The sequence below is a fragment of the Salvelinus namaycush genome, chromosome 12, assembly GCF_016432855.1.
Source record: "Salvelinus namaycush isolate Seneca chromosome 12, SaNama_1.0, whole genome shotgun sequence".
Classification (NCBI taxonomy): Eukaryota; Metazoa; Chordata; class Actinopteri; order Salmoniformes; family Salmonidae; genus Salvelinus; species Salvelinus namaycush.
In genome coordinates this window covers 12,789,701-12,816,807 of record NC_052318.1, presented here as the reverse complement: position 1 = coordinate 12,816,807, position 27,107 = coordinate 12,789,701, and the positions used below count along the sequence as shown (strand labels likewise).

General features: G+C 42.8%; 2 protein-coding genes across 4 annotated transcripts in view; one reads left to right on the top strand and one right to left on the bottom strand.

The window, feature by feature from the left end:
* Positions 1 to 2,482: 2,482 nt before the first annotated feature.
* cenatac (centrosomal AT-AC splicing factor) lies at positions 2,483 to 13,737 on the top strand. Of its 3 annotated transcripts, none has more exons than XR_005477855.1 (11): positions 2,483 to 2,890; positions 3,028 to 3,194; positions 3,396 to 3,494; positions 3,593 to 3,659; positions 4,006 to 4,068; positions 5,181 to 5,245; positions 7,563 to 7,680; positions 7,792 to 7,822; positions 7,908 to 8,025; positions 10,968 to 11,100; positions 11,245 to 11,355. XR_005477855.1 is itself a non-coding variant. In XM_039005188.1 (11 exons), exons 1-11 carry the CDS (start codon positions 2,774 to 2,776, stop codon positions 11,336 to 11,338), a joined length of 1,050 nt encoding a protein of 349 aa, XP_038861116.1. In that variant the 5' UTR covers positions 2,483 to 2,773; the 3' UTR covers positions 11,339 to 13,737. The 3 variants fall into 3 exon arrangements, 2 of the variants coding, with proteins under 2 accessions (XP_038861116.1, XP_038861115.1); XM_039005188.1 differs by having other exon boundaries at positions 7,566 to 7,680; positions 7,927 to 8,025; positions 11,245 to 13,737; XM_039005187.1 differs by having other exon boundaries at positions 7,927 to 8,025; positions 11,245 to 13,737.
* The window catches only part of LOC120056774 (glutamate receptor ionotropic, kainate 4-like), a 78,223-nt gene continuing 62,856 nt past the window's right edge, over positions 11,741 to 27,107 (bottom strand). The window contains exons 12-19 of the mRNA XM_039004981.1: positions 22,857 to 22,970; positions 17,868 to 17,977; positions 15,410 to 15,583; positions 14,952 to 15,117; positions 14,542 to 14,767; positions 13,837 to 13,965; positions 13,242 to 13,360; positions 11,741 to 12,780 (exon numbers count right to left, since the gene is read on the bottom strand). Of these exons, the coding sequence (XP_038860909.1) occupies positions 12,415 to 12,780; positions 13,242 to 13,360; positions 13,837 to 13,965; positions 14,542 to 14,767; positions 14,952 to 15,117; positions 15,410 to 15,583; positions 17,868 to 17,977; positions 22,857 to 22,970 (1,404 nt within the window). The 3' untranslated portion in view covers positions 11,741 to 12,414. The remainder of the gene's footprint in view (positions 12,781 to 13,241; positions 13,361 to 13,836; positions 13,966 to 14,541; positions 14,768 to 14,951; positions 15,118 to 15,409; positions 15,584 to 17,867; positions 17,978 to 22,856; positions 22,971 to 27,107) is intronic.

Genomic DNA, 27,107 nt, shown 5'->3' with positions numbered 1-27,107 from the left:
ATATTGAGTAGAACGTCATTAGATAAGCGCCATGGGGCTGGCAGGTAGGATTTAGTTTCTCCCTGTCTCTGGCCCTCACCCAGTACAGTAGGTGGCGGTAATGCACCATAAGGTTGGATTCCAACCGTAGATAAACCCCACCGAAGAAGAACACACACACACACACACACACACACACACACACACACACACACACACACACACACACACACACACACACACACACACACACACACACACACACACACACACACACACACACACACACACACAGAGAGAGAGAGAGCCTGTCTCACTGCCTGATAGTCAGCAGCAGGTAACAGTGACATATATATTTAAGAGAAATGCCATGAGGCCGCGGTGCAACTTAGAAGTAGCTCAAAAACCTGCATCCCGTCGTTCAATACATGTTCACCTGCAACATCGTTTTCAAAGTAGCCCAATTTGGCAGGAAAACCACAAATATGGCAACACTGTTGACAAGGACAGACTGGGACAAGAATTTGGCCCTGGTATTTTATCCACAACAGCTCACATCACTGCGCGCGCCGCCAACACCCCATCACCACACACACACTACACACCCTTCTTAGACACAGGAAACAGTGCTGACACATAACATTTTCATACATCTTTAAGTTCACTATCTAATATTTATGTGCACTAACCCATAATTAACTTGTGGTTCAACACCTCAGGAAGTAGAAACTCAAAACACTAACTAGATCTAACTCTAAATAATACACACTGCTGGTTTGGGTCGGGACAATACCAGTATTGCGATACTCGTTAGTATCCTGGCAAGGAAACAAAACATGAAGCAGATTGAACTTCTTTAGGAAAACAACCCTAATGTTGGAAACAAACATCATTGTTGTCATTCAGTGTGACCGCCACTCCATATCTCAAAGCCATAACAAATATATTGGTTGTAAAACAATTGAAATAATTTTCTTGTTTAACCTTTATTTTGACAGGGAAGACATATTAGGACCTAGGTCTCTTTTCCAAATGCGCCGTGTATAACACAATATTGTAACAAAGACACTGTGTCGAGAAGCAGCTGAAACATTTAATAAAACAACAAACATGGAACGAAACAACATAACAGTAGCATCTTCCCATAAACACAGGATCAATACTGACTGGGGAAGGAACCTAAGGGAGTGCCAGATATAGGGGAGGTAATAAGTCAGGTAAAGGAGTCCAGGTGTGCCTCATGATGATGTGCAGGTGCACGTAATGATAGATGCCAAGTGTGTGTAATGATGAATCCCAGGAATGGTGGTTAGTATACCGGCAACGTCGAACGCCGGAGGGGAGGAGTGGGAGTATATGTGACAAATATAAAATGCACATTAAACACAATATATACACTGACCAAAAATATAAACACAAGATGCAACTATTTCAAAGATTTTAACGAGGTACAGTTCATATAAGGAAATCAGCCAATTTAAATAAATTCATTAGGCCCTAATCTATGGATTTCACGACTGGGCAGGGGTGCAGCCAGGGCATAGGCCCACCCACTTGGAAGACAGGCCCACCCACTTGGGAGCCAGGCCCAGACAATCAGAAATCGTTTTTCCCCACAAAAGTGCATTATTCATACAGAAATAGTCCTCAGTTTCATCAGCTATCCGGGTGGCTGGTTTCAGATGCTCCCGCTGGTGAAGAAGCCGGATGTGGAGGTCCTAAGCTAGTGTGGTTACACATGGTCTGCGGTTGAGAGGCCAGTTGACATACTGGCAAAATTCTCTAAAAATCACATTGAAGGTGGCTAATGGTAGAGAAACTAACATTACATTATCTGGCAACAGGTCTAGTGGACATTACTGCAGTCAGCATGCAAATTTCACGCGCCCTCAAAACTTGAGACATCTGTGGCATTATGTTGTGTGACGAAACTGCACATTTTAGAGTGGCCTTTTTTCTCCAGCACAAGGTGCACCTGTGTAATGATCATGCTGTTTAATCAGAAATATGAAGATTTTTTTTGCATATAATGATGAATGTGTTTTGATGATTTTCTGCTATAACATGGGGGACCTTTATTTTTTAAGTTCAATGGGCGTGAGTGGTGAAACACGAGTCATTATCTGTTCTTTTGATGTTGAGTCTTTGTCCAAGAAAGTGATGTTTGGGTATATAAGTTATACTGTACAAGCTTTGGTGACGAATACATTATGTTGTTACAGGTGTCAAGCGTATGGGCATATGACAGCAGTGTGTAGAAGGGAGGTTCCTAGGTGTGAAACGTATGCAGGTAGGACTAGATATATTTAAAAAGTGGAGTAGGGTGGTGTTTTTTTTGTGAGTGTAGGATTAGATGGTAGGGTGTTTGTTAAATTTTTTCCAAAGTATAAAGGGAGGTATACTCCAGTCTAGTAAGTGGCGGTAATGCAACATTTATTGGATGCCAACCGCCGTTAAACCTTATCGAAGAAGAATGAAGTTCAACGACAACTTGACCCGGAAGTGATACAACGGTCTAAATTAGCATTTTGTGTACACACTAGTTCTTACTAAAGCTATTGTAACTAGATATTTTAGTAAGAGCATGGTGTGCAATTAAACCTTATCGATCAATGTATGATAAATAGACGCAATATCTTGCACGAGACAGTGCAGGGAGAACTCGGTTAGCAAATAAGCTACGGTAACGTAATCTAGCTAGCCAGCCAGATAAACAACCCTGCATCATCAGATCAATGCATATTTTGGGGATGGAGTTGGTCTAACGTCTAGAAAACAAAGGGACGTGTCGAAAATGGGTGCATTTTACTGTGCGATATGTAGGCAAACATCTTTCTCCGGAAAAGCACACATCTTCGGGAAAAGTCACCAGAGCAAACTCAAAGTGGTCCTTGTTAAATTCCTTGAGAAGGTAAAATTGCCTCATCAATACCAGCATAGCCAGCTAGCTAACGTTAGCTACGCCTAGCTACTACAAATGTTTGTATCCTGCTCAATGAGATGCAAATCATATGAACTATTCCTGAAAGACATGCCTGTGTTTTACAGGTGAAAGAAGCGCGTCGAACGATAAAAAATCCCCAGGTGGAGAGGTTCGATTGCACTCAGCACAAACGCAAATGTTGGTGTTACTGCTGCGGCCTCGAGGTGGAGAGAGACGTCACTGATGGCGACATCACTGTGTTGTTCGGGGGCTTGTTGGAACACATGGCCAGGTAAGATACAGTACTAACTAATGTAATTAATTTTCATGTTAATATAAAGATGGGACGCTTTCACGCAGTTTGTATTAGCTTTCCTCTATTAATTAATGGCCTAACATACTTTTCTGATGGCTGCCATTATTATTGACCAATGTGTTTGTAAAAATGAGGTTTGGCATATTTCTCAGGGATCAATGTCAATTGTCATTTCAGGCCTGACCACAGGAAAAGCACCCACACATTCTGGTGGGAGAACAAAGCTGACCCCAAACTGAGGGACAAGTTTATAATCACAGAAAATGAAATGGAGAGGTAAGAACTCCTCTACCGTTTGCTAAAAAGTTGTTTTAGCCTACAAGTTCGCCTTGGAAAATGTGTAATATGCCTCAACCTTTTTGTTTTCATTTTAGATTTAAAACAGAGGTGGCAAAAGCTTTAGGCTCATTTGAGGAGAAGGAGGATGAGCTTATCAAGCAGGTAGGACATGAAATAACTATGAATTACTTTTAAAGAGTGATATAATTGCATTGTATGACTTTCTAGAGGAAAAAGTAAGGGCCACATTCACAAAGCGTCTCAAAGTAGGTATACTGACCTAGGATCAGGTCTCGGCCTCTTATTCATTGATTTAAAAGGCCAAACTGATCCTGGAAAGGCACTCCGACTGAGACGCTTTGTGAATACGGGCCCTGACCTTTTCCTATAGAAGACATGTAAAGCACTTTTAGTGACTCTGAGATGTGTTATTAATACTGGTCCAGACTGAATGTGAGAACTCTGTTCTAGCCATGGTGACATCTGACTGTGGGTGTTTGTCCCCTAGCAAGCCACTCATATCCGAGCTCAGGAACAGCATCGCCAGGAGGTCCTTCAGTCTCTCATAGAGGTTTGTTTACCCAGGATGCAACAACAGTATCCATATCGCTGTGACCTCCTTAGTTTGATCAAGTGTGATATTTGTAGTGCGATAGTATCAAAATTGCACTGTATTCCCTACATGGTGCACTACTTTTGACTAGGGCTCATAGTGCACTACTTTTGACCAGCGCTATATGTATAGGGTGCCATTTGGGACACAATCTGATACACTTTTTATATTAAATAATGTTTTGTACATACACTGAACAAAAATATAAACGCAACATGTAAAGTTGGTCCCATGTTTCATGAGTTGAAATCAAAGATCCCAGACATTTTCCATACGCACAAAAAGCTTATTTCTCTAAAATGTTGTGCACAAATTTGTTTAAAACCCTGTTAGTGAGCATTTCTCCTTTGTCAAGATAATCCATCCACATGATGGGTGTGGCATATCAAGAAGCTGATTAAACAGCATGACCATTACACGGGTGCACCTTGTGCTTGGGACAATAATAAGGCCAATTGTGTTGTGACAACTGCACAGTGCCACAGATGTCTCAAGTTTTGAGGGAGTGTGCAATTGACATGCTGACTGCAGGAATGTATACCAGAGCTGTTGCCAGATTATTTTGTTAATTTCTCTACCATAAGCCGCATCCAACATAGTTTTTGAGAATTTGGCAGTACGTCCAACCGGCCTCACAACCACAGACCACGTGTATGGCGTCATATGGGTGGGCGGTTTGCTGATGTCAACGTTGTGAAAAGTGCCCTGTGGTGGTGGGGTTATGGTATGGGCAGGCATAACCTAGGGACAACAAACACAATTGCATTTTACCGATGAATGCATCGGTGTGATGAGATCCTGAGGCTCATTTTTACGGTATCTGTGACCAACAGATGCGTATCTGTATTCCCAGTCATGCGAAATCCATAGATTAGTGCTTAATTCATTTATTTCAATTGACTGATTTCCTTATAGTAACTCAGTAAAATTGTTACATGTTGCGTTTATTTTTATTCAGTATAGATGCTCTGATGTAAGGTCACATTATTGAAAGCTATGAGGTAAAGTTACGTCATGTTGTTGGAGACTGGTGTATGAACCACTGTTGGCTTTTCCTGAATCAACCTCAGCCTAAGGCAGCGCTGGAGCTATCGAACACAGAGGGCCCTTGCAACTCAGTGGACGAGGCTTCCAGGTAAGAAGTTGTGTTGTCCTTCTATAAGAGGGTGTTAATGTTATTGTACTGTAGTTCTAATGATATACTGGGGTTTGTTCAGTAGGACACCGTAGCATAATGTTTTGAAGCAGTGAACAAAGAAATTGTTTATTGGACAAGTCCCGGTAGTCCCTTCCTGTTTGTCGATTACTCAATCCCAAATCGACCCCTAAACCCCATCCTACTGTGGTTGCTCCACTAAAAGTTTTGTGATTATGCTGCGGTACTTGAGGTAATTTGTGGTTTAGTACCCTGCGTCACCACTTCATTGCTCCAGTTCAGCGCAAGGGGGAGTTAGAGCACTGATTATGCTTTTGGGTCTTACTGTGTCTCTAACTGATGGGTGATATAAACCTAAATAGAAACTGATAATTGTACACGACTTCAGTATTACTTACTAAAACTGTTACACTAAGGTTTTTATTTTGTTTGCTCTTACTGTAGCCTGCTCCCGACCGGTCACGTTGTACAGCGCCTGAGTTGCGCAACGGTCTAAGACACTGCATAGCAGTGCAAGCTGTGTTGCTACAGATGCTGGTTCAATACCTGTGCCGGCTTGACTGGGAGACCCATGAGAACTAGGTTTTTGGTTTCTCTCCCTCTAAAAACAGAAATAATTAATTCTAAATAACAAACTGGCTTTATTTACAAATTAGTAACAATGTCTCACCCCATGTTCAAGAATGGCCTTTTTCCTTGCTCAATTTACATTATTTGAAAACAAAATCATCTCCAAAATCTTTTTTTTATTATTTTTTTTAACAAAGTGATTTATTAATTTAGAATTACATAAAATTACATAAAATCCCCTTGGACATTCTCACAGATATTCTCACAGTTATTAGCAGGACAATATATATATTGGTCATGGCTCCAACTTTCCAACTTTTTTTCTGTTGGTCTTTAATAAAGAAATGTTTTCGTTATCCTGACCTGGACACCATGTACAGTATTATAATAGCCCATTATGGGCTATTAGCAGGACAATATACCTTTACCAACACCTCTCTTTTTATTTTGATACTTTGTGGATGGGGCCTCCCCAGTGGCGCAGCTGTCTAAGTCACCGCAATGCAAAATGCGTTGCCGCAGATGCCGGCCGCCACCGGGAGACCCATGAGGCGGCTTTGGTTTTAATTTAGAATCCTCCAATCCTCTGTTATTTTTGGCGGAGAGTCACGTCATATTTTTTGATATACTGTAGGCCTACCGTAGGCGACATGAGTCTCACTAGTGTTGAGTAATGTTCTGTTTTATTTATTTAAAGAGCATATTGAAGTTAGAAGCAATAGGATTTAAAGCATTTTCCTATAACTGTTTCGCAATGCTCTGAGACAAGCATGGGGACTGGTCTTGATAAATCAATGAGATTTTCACTGAATCTCCGTTTGGGTATTGGTTAGCCAAAAATTATAAAGAAGAAATGTTATGCTCTTAGTGTAACCTTTAACTAGGCAAGTCAGTTAACAGCCTACTCCTTTGGAAACCGAGGGTTTTTCTTGGAATAGAAACACCATAACATTAAGCTAAATTTCTTAATTAGTCCCATATACTATGTTCTTACAAAAGGTTTTCAATTCTCTATTACAGCCACTATTGAAGGCTATCAAATGCTTCTCAAAGATGCCCTCTGTTGGTCAAACTAGCACTAACTAGCACTTAATGGTACCAGTGGTTGGCACTTAAATAATGTGCCATAGAATTCTGCGGCACCATGCAAGCTGTGCTGCACTACACTTCAACTTTTAAATGACAAAGCACTGTATGCACTTGTGGAGACCTAAGAGGATATGATATGTATAAGCAATATGGTTAAACTTCCACCTAGCCTATCAGTGAGCAAGTGGAGCTGTCAAATCCTCTGATCCCCAAAAGTGATAAGGGTCTAGTGGTCGATTTGGGATTTCGCCTGTTCTTTCGTTTAGTCCTTAGTTAACATGGCCCAGATGTTTTCCCAAATGAACCTACGACCTCTAAATCCCACTACTCGGTCTTTCCAAATGGCTGAAATACACCCCTATATGTTTTGCCTCACTTAGCTTACTGGCTTAGTAAACTAATTTAACATTATTTGCATGGATATTGTAACATACAGTAGAATGTAAATTAAGTTAATCAGGAAGGAGCTGTTGGTACACATTGGACCAGGGCAGATCTATTATAGACATCAGGGTCTCCTTGCATTTTGTAAAGGTTATAGAATGCACCTGTAAATGGGCTATATGTAATGTTATTCAAGTAATGTGTGTGTTCTGTATCACCTGTGGTGTGATGCTGTTACTTTGAACTTTGGCAGTAGCTCTCACTTCAGGGCCCCTGGATCCGATGAGCAGGCCAGGTCTGGTCGGGTTGACCAAATGGTGGCCAGGCAGTGGGCGGGCCCTGGACAGGGCCTGACCTTCATTGGCTACCAGGTATGCTGACACGTTGCTCGTCAATCATGACAACTATATTTTCTCTTCATGAATAAGTGACCTGTCAAATAATAAAATACTTTACTAATATTTTTTCCTTTTGGATGGCAGGATTCTTCCAACAGTGGAAATATTCACACAGGTAATTGAAAATTAAAACGATAGTTCAGCGTCTATTAGTCACTGTATTGTTGTCTATCTGTGTAAGTTGATAACTAAGTGAATAGGTTTTGATGACTGTTGTAGGAGCCATCCCTCCATGGTTACAGGAGGACTCCCAGGAGGGCAGGTCTGGGACAATGGAGCAGGAGATCGGTCCATCACTCCAGGACTTCCTCAAACAGAGTAGGTCCTTTAGGGTTCAGACACAAATACAGATGAAATCGTGTATGACATATCATTGTCCGTTTTAAGTCAACAATTTTTCGGACGAGTTGCATATGTGAAATGACGGACTGTTTTTTTCCTTTGTCGTTCAATCATTTCCATTGTCATTACTGGATGAATGGATGACACCCATTGAAGAAGCATTGACTCAAACTACCATTTTACAAATCCACACACTAATTACTTACATTAACTGTCTACTTTAGGAGTTTTGGGACCACCTGGTGAAAGGGCTCTATAAATTCAGTCCGTACTAGGTTTGGTTTTGACCACAGCCCATTTAGTCCTTGGTCGATCAGGGTCGTGTACAATCTGTAGACCTGGGCTCGTATTCCCGATAGCTTTGGAAATAGGCTTGAATGTTTTAACGATGCATCTTTCCTACAACGGCCAAAGATGTAACATGCGTTTCCCAAAACAGCATGCAGAGAGAACAGTCACTAAGTGCGTTGTTGGAGCATGTGTCGATACTGATAAGATCAAAAGAAAGGCAGTGCCGCTCTCAGACCAGCTTTGCCAATTAAAATCTTACCTTTAACATAGAATTATTTCACAATATTTAATGCAGTCATCTCGATTTTCATTTGACTTATCAAAATTGCAAAGACATTGGCCATGTATTTATAGTAAACTTTGTTCTGAAGTTATCGGTGGTCAGAGAAACGGGTAAACCTTGTGGATCTTCCGATGGCATTGAGGAGTACACCACATCAGTCACTGGCTTTATCAATAAGTGCATTGAGGACGTCGTCCCCACAGTGACTGTACGTACATACCCCAACCAGAAGCCATGGATTACAGGCAACATTCGCACTGAGCTAAAGGGTGGAGCTGCCGCTTTCACGGAGCGGGTCTCTAATCTGGAAGCTTATAAGAAATCCCGCTATGCCCTCCGATGAACCATCACAGGCAAAGCGTCAATACAGGATGAAGATCGAATCGTACTACACCGGCTCCGACGCTCGTTGGATGTGGCAGGGCTTGCAAACTATTACAGACTACAAAGGGAAGCACAGCCGAGAGCTGCCCAGTGACACAAGCCTACCAACACTGAAACATGCATGTTCTGGATGACTGATCACGCTCTCCACAGCGAGTAAGACCTTTAAACAGGTCAACATGTACTCTGAGCTTGCGCTGACCAACTGGCAGTGTCTTCTGACATTTTCAACATCTGTAATACCAACATGTTTTAAGCAGACCACCATAGTCCCTGTGCCCAAGAACACTAACCTGCCTAAATGACTACCGACCCGTAGCACTCATGTCTGTAGCCATGAAATGATTTGGAAGGCTGGTCATAGCTCACATCAACAGATCCACAGATGATGCAATCTCCATTTCACGCCACACTGCCCTTTCCCACCTGGACAAAAGGAACACCTATTTGAGAATGCTATTCATTGACTACAGCTCAGCGTTCAACACCATAGTGCCCTCAAAACTCATCACTAAGCTAAGGACCCTGGGACTAAACACCTCCCTCTGCAACTAGATCTTGGGCTGCCCCCAGGTGGTAAGGGTAGGTAACAACACATCTGCCACACGGGGGCCCCTCGGGTGCGTGCTTAGTCCCCTCCTGTACTCCCTGTTCACTCATGACTGCACGGCCAGGCACAACTCCAACACCATTGCTAAGTTTGCTGATGACACAAGTGGTAGGCCTAATCACCGACAACGAGACCACCTATAGGGAGGTGGTCAGAGACCTGACCGTGTGGTGCCAGAACAACAATCTCTCCCTCAGCGTGATCAAGACAAAGGAGATGATTGTGGACTACAGGAAAAGGAGGACCGAGCACGCCCCCATTCTCATCGACGTGGCTGTAGTGGAGCAGATTGAGAGCTTCAAGTTCCTTGGCATACACATCACCAAACTAACATGGTCCAAGCACACCAAGACAGTCGAAGAGGGCGTGAAAACCTATCCCCCCTCAGGAGACTGAAAAGATTTGGCATGGGTCCTCAGATCCTCAAAAGGTTCTATAGCTGCACCATCGAGAGCATCACTGCCTGGCAACTGCTCGGCCTCCGACCGCAAGGCACGAGAGGGTAGTGCGTACGGCCCAGTACATCACTGGGGCCAAGCTCCCTGCCATCCAGGACCTCTATACCAGGCGGTGTCAGAGGAAGGCCTTAAAAATTGTCAAACACTCCAGCCACCCTAGTCATAGACTGTTCTCTCTGCTACCACATGGCAAGCGGTACCGGAGCGCCAAGTCTAGATCCAAGAGGCTTCTACCCCCAAGCTATAAGACTCCAGAACATCTAATCAAATGGCTACCCATTGCGTTATTTTACTGCTGCTCTTTAATTATTTGTTACTTTTCTTTTTTTAGGTGTTTTCTTACAAGCCCTTAACCAACACTAAGCATTTCAAAGTTCTACTCCTGGTTGTATTCGGCGCATGTGACAAGTGCGATTTTGTTTAGCGGAGATCTGTGGATAATGTGACGCGGGAGGCCAAAAAAAAGCATCTAACGACACACTTAGCTGTTCTACGAGTGGTCTGAAGCAGGCATTTAGATTACGAGCGTTTTTAAAGTGCAGCGTTAATAACTTTGGTTTTGGGAAACCGCTCAGATGTAACGATGCTTTTAACGTACTTGGCCTTAAGATGCTTTTTGGAAACCGGGCCCAGGGCTTTAATTTATTTGTCCAAACAGTTGCAAAATGGTATGATTTACAACTAAAACAAGTCTATTGGACAAATTGAGGTAGGTCCCTCCCCGTTTTGTTTTCTTCAGTTTTAAATGTTTTGCAACAGAATCGGCAAAATGATTACGCAATGCAAAAATTACAATGAGCATTTCTTATTGGATAAGTCCAGGTTGTCCCTTGTTCTTTCAGTGCCAAATTAATACAACCCCTGACACTCATGTTGCCATCTCCCCACACAGAGGAGCAGGAGAAGCTGAAGAAACTCCCCCCTAACCGGGTGGGGGCCAACTTTGACCATAGCTCCCAGACCGATGCCAACTGGCTGCCCTCTTTTGGCCGGGTGTGGAACAGTGGACGCCGCTGGCAATCCAGGTGATGTACTTGTCCTGCTGCAAAAACTGACTATACAGAGTTTCAACTTACATAGCACATGCGTGTAACATGCATGGATGGAAGTGAAATCATCTCAGACCCAAGGAGTGCTTGTGTGAAGTTAACTTTGTTTTGCTCTACTAGGCACCAGTTCAGAGAGGAAGAGGGACAGACCAACAGACAAAAGAGAAAGCGGGATCAGGGAACAAAGAAACCCAAACTGCCTGAACAACAGTGACTATAGTATGCATTGTACATAGAAATGTTACAGAACAAAGCAGTTAAAAAAAACATGACATTTGTTTGGAAACCATGAAAAGCCTTTATTTCAGGATATAATGAACTAGGCTCAATTGTAAATTACCTTTAAATGTCAAGCTCACTATGCACGTTTCAGATTTGATTCCCGGCCAATGTTTTTGGCACTTGTTTTGAAATAAAATAATGAACTGGACTACAGCCACGCTCCTGTCTCTCACATATCTATTGGAATGTGGGGAGCGGCATTAGCCGTTAATTGGCGCTGGGTCTATGAAATACTGTCCTAGTGTCCAATGTAAAGCGTGCTTCCAGACTGGAACCCTGGGGCCTTAGCACCGACCCTGGTCCACTTGTCGGTCTTTGCACTTTATTTCATTAGATGGCGTTCGCCATCCTCAATCTTTGGGTTCAGGGGTTATTAACCGGTCTGAACATTAATGAAATAAAGTGCAAAGACTGACAAGTGGCCTAGGGTCAGTGCTAAGACCCCAGTCTGGAAGCACGCTTTCCACTGAACCCAGGACACTCTCGGTATTGCATTTTAGCTGAAGTCAAGTTCAAAAAGATGGCCGCGTAGAAGTCAAATATGAAAATTGCAAATAAACTTGTCATCACCATTGTACAAAAAACATCCATTAAATTATTCAAGTAATTTTTTTTAGTCACTCACAGCCAAAGATACATTTTATATTCATCCACTGTCTATAATATTTCTGGATGATGTGATGATGCCGTAAGTGCGCAAGTGTAATTGGCTCTCTATAAAACGGCATGTGTGAACATTACAATGGACGCTGTCTCTAGTTCAAACATTCACCTCAATGGTCAGTACCACCGCCCCCCTAAACCAGGGATCATCAACTACATTTTATGTTGAGCAATGGTCAGGGGGCCGGAACATAAGCCCAAACAAATATTTCACATGTGTATATGATCACATATCTCTGCGCGTGGGAATACTGTGTTTTCAGTCTTATGTCCAACAATAAATAATATTTAGTTTTGCTCAAACTTGGGAGGGCCAAATAAAATCGGCAGTTGGGGAACCCTGCACTAAACATTCTCCTCTCTGAGGTCTGGTGAGTGTTTTCTGGGTGGCAGTGTTTGCACCCGCAGTCCTTTATATCCCCTGCACTCTGGGCAGATGCGGACGTGAGTGCAGCCCCGTGGACCCAAAATGGCTTCCTGTGCCAGTCTATGAGACCGTGACTCCATAGGACCGCTGCTACTGTTGTCCATCCCGCACACCATGCCGTTACTGAGGGTGCAAGTGGCTGTCTTGGTCCCGCCATGCTCCTCTGGGAGTGAAGTGTGTGTTTGTAGTAATATCCCTGGGCCTGGTAAACCATGCAGTGCCATACTGTCCTCGCACAGCAGGATCCCATGGAGAGCCCTCAGCATCTCTGTACACATGGACAACTAGAACAGAAAGGGCAGAACCATAAGTCCAACTTTTGCACAGTCATCTTTTGAAAGAGAGGAGATGGATTGCTGGTTATCAGTGCTTTGGTTTAAAGCTTTTTTTCCCTCCGCTTTACATTCTTCGTGAGGTCTAGGTAAAAATTGGTTTATTTAACTTCAGATGTGAAACTTTACATACTGAAGAACAAACGCATAAATGTATGCAAATTGTAAAGTATTTTTGTTTGTAATGTCTTTCGTTATGTGACGTGCAGCTTTTACCATGAATACGATCTCTGCGAACACCAGGGAAAATGCCTTTAAAAGATGTGTTGTTGGCTGTATAGTGTGCTGCTCTATAACGCTCCTAGGGTTTAATCACGGCCTGAGTGAAGATTGACTTAAGTGGGAGTTAGGATTTGACCCTAAGAGGGCAGCTGGCTACTAAGCTGGGAGAGCAGCTACAGATGACCCCTCACCTCTGACCTCGGAGAGTGTTGCTGCACCCAGACAAACTCCAGCCCCGCCATGAACACAGCCAGCAGTAGACCAGACAACAGGACAACAAAGACCCCACCTATATTCTCCATGCCCAGCCCTACCACAGAGAGAAAGAGAAACAAAAGAGATCTTAGTGGTCTAATGGTGACAAACTTCTATAAATTAGGCCGGGATTCAATCCAATCGCGGGTTAAAGACATTGCGGCTTTTAAAGGCTATTTCTAATTGAGCCAGCATATGCAGCGTTTACCGTGAATGGAAGCTCAGCAAACACAGGAACATGGCCTTTAAAAGCTGCAATGCCTATGACCGGCGATCAGATTGAATCCCATCCTTACTCTCTTGACATTGATGTGCATCACCATCGCTTTATATAGTTGTTGAATGCTGGGAGATTTTCCCCACAGTGTCGTCTTCTGTTGTGTACTATGATAAATAAATAGTTGACTTTAAGTCAGCAGATTGTGGTTCCAATTCCAGCAGTTCTATAACTTCAGTTTAGAGACAAGATGCACTGATACTGTATATTTTCTTGTCTATGGACAGTAGTAAAGATCGTGTATGAAAGTGTACCCTGTGTTTGATGGTCAACCTCTTTGGAACACTTGTCTCCCCGCCACCACTTCCTCTTAAGGATCTCCAGCCTGTTGTCCTCTTGGAGTTTGAGTACGGCCAGGTCGATCTCGTCCCGGTACACTGAGCCTGATAACATAGAATACAGTTTACTCTAAATTATGAATAAACTGCAAATGACTTCAGATCACCTAATTATAGACATTCTGTCAGCAGGGTTGTGTTCAGTGGGCACAAAACAGGAGAAACATTTTGAAACAAAGGTGGTACTATGAACTTCTCCAATAAGAACACTGAAGGTAACTTTATGTTTTCTTTCTCTAAGAGCTACATAACCGGTGTCTGATAATCCTATTATAGACTCAATAAGACAACTGCACAGATTTATGAAATGGAATAAATAATAATATCCCCTTATACAGACCAATGCAATAATCCACCTCTCCCTACAAAGACAGCATATTGTAGTCTTGGGCAGAAAAGGGAATCATTTCTTTATGACAAGCGGTCACTGCTCTCGTTTGACCAACTACAGAAGTATGGAATCCCAGCCTCTCAGTTCTTTGTATTTGCAGATATAACACTTTATTCTCTTGGTGCAGCAAACACTGGACGATCCAGAAGGTTCAAAGATTGAAACTATTTTAAGGCAGTCCGAAAATAAGCTACATTGTGCACTTCTGAAGGTAATAACACAGGTCTTACCCAGTGGCATGCCGATGCCATAGCCCTTGGTGTCCAGCAGGCCTCCTATCTGGGTGAGGTTACAGTTGCGCTGACGGTAGTACTCGTTCATGGTGCTCTCCAACAGGTAGGCGTAGTTGGAGTTGAGCACCCGGTCGATGCCTTCCTCCGTGCTCTTCACAAACACACTGGTTTGCTTGGCATGCATGAAGTTCCACATGCGCTGGTAGGTCTGGTACTGAGAGTTCTGTGGGCAAGCAAGAGAGATAAAGACAAGGCTGTAAAAAAAAAGAAATCAGTGGGCTATAACCCAGAAGGAAAACTGGTTGGAACAATGTTACTCTGATATAAGTTTTGTCCGCTGGAAAACTACGTGTGAGATAGCAAGCATTATGACTCCTTTCTCACACACACACTCTCTCTCTCTCTACCTGGAAGAAGGTCATGGTGGACCCTCCCTGCATGGTGCCGTACTCTATGGTGGTCTGGTCTGCCAGGTCATCCACTGACTCGATGGGCACCTCCATCCTGTGAACGGTGAGGAAGGCAGCCAGGTTGGCTGTGTAGGAGGACACTATGATCAGGGTGAAGAACCACCTGCAGCAGGAAGGAACAGCACAAGCTGCTTAGTACACAGGAAGGCTCCCCATTAAGCGCAAGCCCCATTTGCGTATTGAGGTGCGAGTCTTGTTTAGCGCGAGACAGTCAAATTGGTTCATACAGCGTAGTAAGAATGGAGTGCATCAATACCTGTGTGTGTGTATCAATGTGAATGGCCAATGGTTATTTTTGTGTTGGCAAATGTACAACGTCTGTGAGAGTGTGTATATTTGCGTGCCGTTGGGTCAATTCAGATCCTATGTAGGGGTTTCTTGTGTAGTCTACTCACCAGACAGCGCTGAGGCAGCGTGTGGACAGGGCATGGGGGGTGATGGCTGAGCCTTGCTGCATGAACCCCCCTACAGGGAACCACAGACTGTTTCCCAGAGTGTACTGGTTCAGCACCAGTTTACAGCGCCCCCGCAAGCATGGCTCAGTACTACACCACTCATACGGCGTTAGCCTGGGGAATAAAAACCGGGTTGTCATTATAGGGGAAATTAAAGTGTACATTTATGATCGTGTTGACTAGGCACACAACAGAAGAAAACGATTTGAAAACAGGTGAGATAAGATACAACTTGACCAATAAGTTTGCTAATTTTAATTTGCCGTTTTCAAATTATTTCCTCCCTTTTGTGCCTACCAGACAGGTCGCAAAATGTGGTGTGGAAAGTAGACAGCAGCTTCTGAATAGAGCACTTGTTGCACTTCCACAGCACTGCCAGTACAGATGTGGTCAAATATTTTGGCACCCTTGCACTTTACAATGGAGTGGAATGGTACAGAATGTTCTGTTTTTTATTTCCTTTTCAAAACTGGTTGAATAACAATTTTTACCCTGTAGGCAACTGTTATTTACCACAGTTGAGATAAATTACAGAGTAAACGAGAATCATTGCCTCTAACCAAATTAATTAGAATTTTGAATAATTTAGTCCAGCCCATTTTTGACATGAAAAATCTCAATTTCAGTTTAGATACATTTTTGTGTGTGTCCTGTGTAGTTGTAAATCAAACAAATATATGTGTCAACACCCAATGTTTTTTCAATTTCAACCTATTTTAGAATAAATAGTGAATCATGCAAGGGTGCCAGTATATATATATAGAGTTGAAGTCGGAAGTTTACAGACACTTTAGCCAAATACATTTAAACTCAGTTTTTCACAATTCCTGACATTTAATCCTCGTAAAAATTCCCTGTCTTAGGTCAGTTAGGATCACCACTTTATTTTAAGAATGTGAAATTTCAGAATAATAGTAGAGTGAATGATTTATTTCAGCTTTTATATCTTTCATCACATTCCCAGTGGGTCAGAAGTTTACATACACTCAATTAGTATTTGGTAGCATTGCTTTTAAATTGGGTCAAACGTTTTGGGTAGCCTTCCACAAGATTCCCACAATAAGTTGGGTGAATTTTGTCCCATTCCTCCTGACAGAGCTGGTGTAACTAAGTCAGGTTTGTAGGCCTCCTTGCTCGCATACGCTTTTTCAGTTCTGTCCACACATTTTCTGTAGGATTGAGGTCAGGGCTTTGTGAAGGACTCTCCAATACCTTGACTTTGTTGTCCTTAAGCCATTTTGCCATAACCTTGGAAGACCCATTTGTGACCAAGCTTTAACTTCCTGACTGATGAGATGTTGCTTCAATATATCCACAATTTTCCTTCCTCATGAAGCCATCTATTTTGTGAAGTGCACCAGTCCCTCCTGCAGCAAAGCACCCCCACAACATGATGCGGCCACCTCTGTGCTTCACGGTTGGGATGGTGTTCTGCGGCTTGCAAGCATCCCCCTTTTTCCTCCAAACATAACGATGGTCATTATGGCCAAACAGTTCTATTTTTGTTTCATCAGACCAGAGGACATTTCTCCAAAAAGTACAATCTTTGTCCCCATGTGAAGTTGCAAAACGTAGTCTGGCTTTTCTATGGCGGTTTTGTGGCTTCTTCCTTGCTGAGCGGACTTTCAGGTTATGTCGAAATAGGGCTCGTTTTACTGTGGATATAGATACTTTTGTACCCGTTTCCTCCAGCATCTTCACAAGGTCCTTTGCTGTTGTTCTGGGATTGATTTGCCCTTTTCGAACCAAAGTACGTTCATCTCTAGGAGACAGAACGCGTCTCCTTCCTGAGCGGTATACGGCTGCGTGGTCCCATGGTGTTTATACTTGCGTACTGTTCTTTGTACAGATGAACGTGGTACCTTCAGGCGTTTGGAAATTGCTTCTAAGGATGAACCAGACTTGTGGAGGTCTACAATTATTTTCTGAGGTCTTGGCTGATTTCTTTAGATTTTCCCATGATGTCAAGCAAAGAGGCACTGAGATTGAAGATAGGCCTTGAAATACATCCACAGGTACACCTCCAATTGACTCAAATGATGTCAATTAGCCTATCAGAAGCTTCTAAAGCCATCACATAATTTTCTGGAATTTTCCAAGCAGTTTAAAAGGCACAGTCAACTTAGTGTATGTAAACTTCTGACCCACTGGAATTGTGATACAGTGAATTATAAGTGAAATAATCTCCCTGTAAACAATTGTTGGAAAAATTACTTGTGTCATGCACAAAGTAGATGTCGGTACCGACTTGCCAAAACTATAGTTTGTTAACAAGACATTTGTGAAGTGGTTGAAAAAATATTTTTAATGAATCCAACCTAAGTGTATGTAAACTTCCCGACTTCAACTGTACAGTATGACCGCATCTGTAGGTGTCAGTGTTGAGCTGCACATTTACCTGGCCACCAGGAAGAGCACACAGCTGACGATCAGGTAGGCCAGCAGCATGAAGAGCCATACGCCTGGAGAGAAGGGGTCTAGGAAGGACCAGTAGCCTGGTCGAAGTGTCTAAAGAAACAAGAACATAAATAATTTAGCTTGGACAGTACCTACGTTCACTATGTTTTCACTTCGCCCATCTATTGTTTTGAAGCCAGACTGATAAGCAGAGTGAAACAAATAGTGAAAGTAGTGTTCAGTCTGGATCCACCAGGCTATAAAGCAATTCCATGGAGATTCAACAGTTGCCAGGATAGTTCTATTCACTCATTGATATGGTTGATGAGAAACAATGAATTGGGGTACACTCAAAGTTTCAGCATAGTCATATATTACATTTATGAGTCAGTCCGTTATGATCTAGCACCTCTTACAACAGTTGCCACCAACCTGGAGACCCCAATTGTCACCAACCCTGGTCCTGGAGTGCTTCAGGGTGTGCAGAGTTGTGTTCCACCCCAGAACTCTTACACTGGATTCACCCAATCAAGGTCTTGAGAATTAGTTGATGATTCAAAGCTGGTGTGTTAGCACTAGGCTAGAAGAAAAGGCTGCACTACCTGTAGGCTCTCCAGGATGCTCCGGGTAGAAGTTGCCCATACAGTATATGCAATATGATCTAGGACAGGGATTCCCAAACTTTTTCACTCGGCCCTCTTCCAGCAATGAGGAACATCGTCTATTACGTCTATTTCCATGGGCACAAGCACTGTTCAAGAATTGTGTACAATTTTGCAGATTTAAAGCGTATTTCCTGCAATTCTATACATTTTGTCATGTATAAGGTGACCAAAAAAATTGCAACAATATCTATGGGCAAAAAAAAAAACTAAATAGAAAAACGTTAGCTGACATGGGCTAGTTGATCTGGACATTTCGAAAAGTTATAAATAGCTCTCTAAGGTATGCAATGACTAACATGACAAGAGGAACTGATGATGCACTACCCAATTTTGAAATTGCACCTTATGCATTCTACTATTACAAGAAGAGTAAAAAAATAAATATTATATACATACATACAGTGCATTCGGAAAGTATTAAGACCCCTTGACTTGTTCCACATTTTGTTATGCTACAGCCTTATTCTAAAATTGATTAAATAGTTTCCCCCCCTCATCAATCTACACACAATACCCCATAATGACTAAGCAAAAACAGGTTTGTCGAAATATTTTTGGGGGAAAAAAGTTAAATTAAATATTACATTTACATAAGTATTCAGACCCTTTACTCAGTACTTTGTTGAAGCACCTTTGGCAGCAATTACAGCCTTGAGTCTTCTTGGGTATGACGCTACAAGCTTGGCACACCTGTATTTGGGGAGTTTCTTCCATTATTCTGTGCAGATCCTCTCAAGCTCTGTCAGGTTGGATTGGGAGCGACGCTGCTCAGCTATTTTCAGGTCTCTCCAGAGATGTTCGATTGGGTTCAAGTCCGGACACTGGCAGGGCCACTCGAAGACATTCAGAGACTTGTCCCAAAGCCACTCCTGCGTTGTCTTTGCTGTGTGCTTAGGGTCGTTGCCCTGTTGGAAGGTGAACCTTCGCCCCAGCCTGAGGTCCTAAGCACTCTGGAGCAGGTTTTCATCAAGGATCTCCCTGTACTTTTCTCTGTTCATCTTTCCCTTGATCCTGACTTGTCTCCCAGTTCCTGCTGCTGAAAAACATCCCCACAGCATGATGCTGCCACCTCCATGTTTCACCATAGGGATGGTGCCTACGGTTTCCTCCAGACATTCAGGCCAAAGAGTTCAATCTTGGTTTCATCAGACCAGAGAATCTTGTTTCTCATGGTCTGAGAGTCCTTTAGTGCCTCCAAGCAGGCTGTCATGTGCCTTTTGCTAAAGAGTGGCTTCAGTCTGGTCACTCTACCATAAAGGCCTGGTTGGTGGAGTGCTGCAGAGATGGTTGTCCTTCTGGAAGATTATCCCATCACCACAGGGGAACTATGGAGCTCTGTCTGAGTTTTTATTTTTTATTTATTTCACCTTTATTTAACCAGGTAGGCAAGTTGAGAACAAGTTCTCATTTACAATTGCGACCTGGCCAAGATAAAGCAAAGCAGTTCGACACATACAACAACACAGAGTTACACATGGAGTAAAACAAACATACAGTCAATAATACAGTAGAAAAATAAGTCTATTTACAATGTGAGCAAATGAGGTGAGATAAGGGAGGTAAAGGCAACAAAAAAAAAGGCCATGGTGGCGAAGTAAATACAATATAGCAAGTAAAAACACTGGAATGGTAGATTTGCAGTGGAAGAATGTGCAAAGTAGAGATAGAAATAATGGGGTGCAAAGGAGCAAAATAAATAAATAAATACAGTAGGGGGAGAGGTAGTTGTTTGGGCTAAATTATAGATGGGCTATGTACAGGTGCAGTAATCTGTGAGCTGCTCTGACAGCTGGTGCTTAAAGCTAGTGAGGGAGATAAGTGTTTCCAGTTTCAGAGATTTTTGTAGTTCATTATAGTCATTGGCAGCAGAGAACTGGAAGGAGAGGCGGCCAAAGGAAGAATTGGTTTTGGGGGTAACCAGAGAGATATACCTGCTGGAGCGCGTGCTACAGGTGGGCGCTGCTATGGTGACCAGTGAGGTGAGATAAGGGGGGACTTTACCTAGCAGGGTGTTGTAGATGACCTGGAGCCAGTGGGTTTGGCGACGATTATGAAGCGAGGGCCAGCCAACGAGAGCGTACAGGTCGCAGTGGTGGGTAGTATATGGGGCTTTGGTGACAAAACGGATGGCACTGTGATAGACTGCATCCAATTTATTGAGTAGGGTATTGGAGGCTATTTTGTAAATGACATCGCCGAAGTCGAGGATCGGTAGGATGGTCAGTTTTAGAAGTGTATGTTTGGCGGCATGAGCGAAGGATGCTTTGTTGCGAAATAGGAAGCCAATTCTAGATTTAACTTTAGATTGGAGATGTTTGATGTGAGTCTGGAAGGAGAGTTTACAGTCTAACCAGACACCTAGGTATTGGTAGTTGTCCACATATTCTAAGTCAGAACCGTCCAGAGTAGTGATGTTGGATGGGCGCGCAGGTGCAGGCAGCGATCGGTTGAAGAGCATGCATTTAGTTTTACTTGTATTTAAGAGCAATTGGAGGCCACGGAAGGAGAGTTGTATCGCATTGAAGCTCGTCTGGAGGGTTGTTAACACAGTGTCCAAAGAAGGGCCAGAAGTATACAGAATGGTGTCGTCTGCGTAAAGGTGGATCAGAGACTCACCAGCAGCAAGAGCGACATCATTGATGTATACAGAGAAGAGAGTCGGTCCAAGAATTGAACCCTGTGGCACCCCCATAGAGACTGCCAGAGGCCCGGACAACAGGCCCTCCGATTTGACACACTGAACTCTATCAGAGAAGTAGTTGGTGAACCAGGCGAGGTAATCATTTGAGAAACCAAGGCTATCGAGTCTGCCGATGAGGTGATTGACAGAGTCGAAAGCCTTGGCCAGGTCAATGAATATGGCTGCACAGTATTGTTTCTTATCGATGGCGGTTAAGATATCGTTTAGGACCTTGAGCATGGCTGAGGTGCACCCATGACCAGCTCTGAAACCAGATTGCATAGCGGAGAAGGTATGGTGGGATTCGAAATGGTCGGTAATCTGTTTGTTGACTTGGCTTTCGAAGACCTTAGAAAGGCAGGGTAGGATAGATATTGGTCTGTAGCAGTTTGGGTCAAGAGTGTCCCCCCCCTTTGAAGAGGGGTATGACCGTAGCTGCTTTCCAATCTTTGCGAATCTCAGACGACACGAAAGAGAGGTTGAACAGGCTAGTAATAGGGGTTGCAACAATTTCGGCAGATAATTTTAGAAAGAAAGGGCCCAGATTGTCTAGCCCGACTGATTTGTAGGGGTCCAGATTTTGCAGCTCTTTCAGAACATCAGCTGACTGGATTTGGGAGAAGGAGAAATGGGGAAGGCTTGAGCGAGTTGCTGTGGGGGGTGCAGTGCTGTTGACCGGGGTAGGGGTAGCCAGGTGGAAAGCATGGCCAGCCGTAGAAAAATGCTTATTGAAATTCTCAATTATAGTGGATTTATCAGTGGTGACAGTGTTTCCTATCCTCAGTGCAGTGGGCAGCTGGGAGGAGGTGCTCTTATTCTCCATGGACTTTACAGTGTCCCAGAACTTTTTTGAGTTTGTGCTGCAGGAAGCAAATTTATGCTTGAAGAAGCAGAACCATTAGGTTCTTGGTCACCTCTCTTACCAAGGCCCTTCTCCCCCGATTGTTCAGTTTGGCCGGGCGGCCAGCTCTAGGAAGAGTCTTGGTGGTTCCAGACTTCTTTAATTTAAGAATGATGGAGGCCACTGTGTTCTTGGGGACCTTCAATGCTGCAGACATTTCCCCTTCCCCAGATCTGTGCCTCGAAACAATCCTGTCTCGGAGCTCAACGGACAATTATTTCGACCTCATGGCTTGGTTTTTGGTCTGACATGCACTGTTAACTGTGGGACCTTATTTAGACAGATGTGTGCCTTTCGAAATCATGTCCAATCAATTGAATTTATCACAGGTGGACTTTTAATCAAGTTGTAGGAACATCTTAAGGATGATCAATGGGGGCGGCAGGTAGCCGTGTGATTGGAGCGTTGGGCTAATAACCGAAAGGTTGCTGGATCGAATCCCTGAGCTGACAATATAAAAATCTGTCATTCTGCACCTGAACAAGGCAGTTAATCAATTGTTCCCCGGAAGACCGTCATTGTAAAAAAAATCTATGGAAACAGGATGCACCTGAGCTCAATTTTGAGTCTCAAATATTTTTGCGCACAGTTTGAGAACTGATCTAGGATCAGCTGCAAAAAAACTGACCGAAGATCAGAGTCTAGGGGCAACTTCATTCTATATTTCCTCCTGGACTAAAGTTGGTTACCATTGTTTAACGTGTTCTCTAAGCATGGTTGTGTGTTTGTGTGTGTGTCTCTCACCATGTGTGCTGTGTACATGATGCTGATGCCCAGGGTCATGAAGGGTTTGGAGAAGTCAATGACCTTCTCTCTCTCTGAGGTGATGGTGAGCCCCGCTACAGCCAGGTCAGCTTTCTGGAAGAGATAACATTTAGCCTACTGCAGTGTTAGCCTACTGCAGTTAGCGACAGGTAAATATGGAAAACTGGTCCTGTGTGGCTCAGTTAGTGGCACATGAAACATCAGGATTGTGGGTTCAATTCCTGCTGGGGCCCCCCCACACAGAAAAATTCAGCATGCACCACTAAGTCGCTTTGGAAAAAAGTGTGTAGAAGGTTATTCAAAATCCAGGCCTCAAGAATCTAAGTAGAGCCGGTGATCTTTGCTCCCTGGTAAGTTAATTTATGTCATTAATTGGCCAGAGAATTAATGTATTTGGTGACCTAATTCTGAATTAGTCCCTAATTACAGGGGACAGATGAAAACCAGGGTCATGTTCATTCGGCATCAAGTGAAAGAAAACAGACTGAAACAGGGAGAGACTACCTATAGTTGTCCAAAAAGCAACTTTCATTTTTATTTTCTGTTGCAAAATGATTTCCATTGCATGCTCTAATAAAACACAACCCAGCAGTGTAGTGGACCTTGAGGCATGGTTTATATTTAAAAACATTTCAAAATGTTTCTACTGCTACTTGGACTGACGTCAAAATCTTATAAAACAACCCATTCATCGATGAAGAGGGGTCAAACAAAGTTTCCTTGGCTCATTCTTAAAACCATTCAAATAAATAAAGCCAAAGCAATTATCAGGTTCATCATCATAACCACCATGACCATCTATTACATTCCTGTGGCAGCATTATACAAGTGCCAAATAGAACACATACAGTATATACATAAGCTGTGTCCCAAATGGAACCTCATTCCCTATCTACAGTTGAAGTCGGAAGTTTACATACCCCTTAGCCAAAAACATTTAAATTCAATTTTTCACAATTCCTGACATTTAATCCTAGTAATAATTCCCTGTCTTAGGTCAGTTAGGATCACCACTTCATTTTAAGAATGTGAAATGTCAATAATAGTAGAGAGAATTATTTATTTCAGCTTTTATTTCTTTCATCACATTCCCAGTGGGTCAGAAGTTTACATACACTCAATTAGTATTTGGTAGCATTGCCTTTAAATTGTTTAACTTGGGTCAAAATGTTTCAGGTAGCCTTCCACAAGCGTCCCACAATAAGTTGGGTGAATTTTGGCCCATTCCACCTGACAGAGCTGGTGTAACTGAGTCAGGTTTGTAGGCCTCCTTGCTCACACACGCTTTTTCAGTTCTGCCGACAAATTTTCTGTATGATTGAGGTCAGGGCTTTGTGATGGCCACTCCAATACCATGACTTTGTCGTTCTTAAGCCATTTTGCCACAACTTTGGAAGTATGATTGGGGTCATTGTCTATTTGGAAGACCCATTTAAGATTAAGCTTTAACTTCCTGACTTATGTCTTGAGATGTTGTTTCAATATATCCACAATTTTTCTTCCACATGATGCCATCTATTTTGTGAAGTGCACCAATCACTCCTGCAGCAAAGCACCCCCACAACATGATGCTGCCATGCCCGTGCTTCACGGTTGGGATGGTGTTCTTCGGCTTGTAAGCCTCCCCCTTTTTCCTCCAAACATAATGATGGTCATGACGGCAAAACAGTTCTATTTTTGTTTCATCAGACCAGAGGACATTTGTCCAAAAAGTATGTTCTTTGTCCCCATGTACAGTTGCAAACCGTAGTCTGGCTTTTTTATGGCAGTTTTGGAGCAGTGGCTTCTTCCTTGCTGAGCGGCCTTTCAGGTTATGTTGATATAGGACTCGTTTTACTGTGGATATAGATACTTTTGTACCCGTTTCCTCCAGCATCTTCACAAGGTCCTTTGCTGTTGTTCTGGGATTGATTTGTACTTTTTGCACCAAAGTACGTTCATCTCTAGGAGACAGATGCGTCTCCTTCCTGAGGGGTATGACGGCTGCGTAGTCCCATGGTGTTTATACTTGCGTACTGTTGTTTGTACAGATGAACGTGGTACCTTCAGGCGTTTGGAAATTGCTCCCAAGGATGAACCAGACTTGTGGAGGTCCACAATTTCTTTTCTGAGATCTTGGCTGATTTCTTTTGATTTTCCCATGATGTCAAGCAAAGAGGAACTGAGTTTGAAGGTAGGCCTTGAAATACATCTACAGGTACACCTCCAAATGACTCAAATGATGTCAATTAGCCTATCAGAAGCTTCTAAAGCCATGACGTCATTTTCTGGAATTTTCCAAGCTGTTTAAAAGGCACAGCCAATTTAATGTATGTAAACTTCTGACCCACTGGAATTGTGATACAGTGAATTATAAGTGAAATAATCTGTCTGTAAACAATTGTTGAAAAAAATACTTGTGTCATGCACAAAGTAGATGTCCTATCCGACTTGCCAAAACTATAGTTTGTTAACAAGAAATTTGTGGAGTGTTTGAAAAACGAGTTTCAATGAATCCAACCTAAGTGTATGTAAACTTCCGACTTCAAATGTAGTGCAGTACTTTTTACCATACTGTTACCCTAGTGCAGTTTCCATTAGGCAGTAAAAATTCCCATGGCCTCCCTTTGGAATGGATCACAATTGACAGCACACACACATCACAGTGGGTAGCAAATGAAAGTGCAAAGCAGTGACCCCCATAGATCTTAGTATCAGACCTGGGTTCAAATACAATTTTTAATCTTTCATATACTTTGAGAGTTTGCTCTAGCCTGCCTAGTGATCATATATGGGCAGGGTTTACAGTTTTGGGGCTATTCTATTGGTTCCATTGCACCAGGCAAACTCATTCAAGCAAAGATAAAGCGTTTGAAATACTTTGAAATAGTATTTGAACCCAGGTCTGCTCAGTAAAGGATGTGTCCATAAAGGCTCCAGTGATATTACAGAGACCTGGGCCAATAAGTGGAGAGATTGAGGCAGAGGACAAAGTCCTACTGACGTCCCCCGTCCTTCTCTCCTTTATCCTCCGTCACCTCCTCAAATCTGAATGTTCCCTCAACTCTGAAATTTTCCTCAAATTGAATTTCTCTACAAAAATTGGAAGGAGCGGTGGACGGTATCAACTATATACTGCAATGTATACAGTGCCTTCATAAAGTATTCATACCCCTTGACTTATTACAGCCTTATTTCAAAATGGATTACATTGGGGTTTTTCTCACCCACCTACACACACGCACAATACCCCATAATGACTTAGTGAAAACATGTTTAGACATTTTTGCAAATTTGTGGAAAATTAAATACAGAAATATCTAATTTACATAAGTATTAACACCCGAGTCAATACTTTGTAGAAGCACCTTTGGTGGCAATTACAGCTTTGAGCCATCTTGGTTATGTCTGTATCTGCTTTGGGGATTTTCTTCTTTAAGTTAGATGGGGAGCGGTGGTGAACAGCAATCTTCAAGTCTTTCCACAGATTTTCAATGGGAATTCAAGTCTGGGCTTTCAGATTCTTGTTCTGACGCCATTGCACCATTGCTTTGGCTGTATGCTTGGGGTGATTGTCCTGTTGGAACGTAAATCTTTGCCCCCAGTCAAAGGTCGTTTGCACTCTGAAGCAGGTTCTCATTAAATATTTGCCTGTGTTTGGCTCCATTCATTGTTCCCTCTATCCTTACCAGTCTCCTAGTACATGCCGCCGAAAGACTTCCACCTAGCATGATGCTGCCACAATGCTTCACATTAGGGTTGGGGATTGGGTTCTTAGTCACCTCCCTGATCAAGGTCCTTCTTGCCCGGTTGCCCAGTTTGGTCGGTGGGCAGCTTTAGACAGTCTGGGTAGTTCCATATTTTTTCAATTTCCCAATGATAGAGACCACTGTGCACTTAGAAAATGTTAACACTCTAGAAATTGTTTTATACCCTTCCCCAGATAGAATTGTGATGAAGCACATTTCTCTGAGCTCTACGGACAGTTCCTTGGACTTCATGGTATAGTTTCCACTCTGACATGCACTGTCAACTGTGGGACCTTATATAGACAGGTGTGTTTCTTTTTAAATCACGTCCAAACAATGAAATTGGCCACAGGGGACTCCAGTCAAGTTGTAGGGACATCAAGGATGGTCAAAGGAAATTGGATACACCTGAGCTCAATTTGGAATGTCGTGGCAAAGGGCTGTGAATACTTCTGTAAACGTGATATTTCTGTATTTCATTTTCAATAAATTTGCAAACATT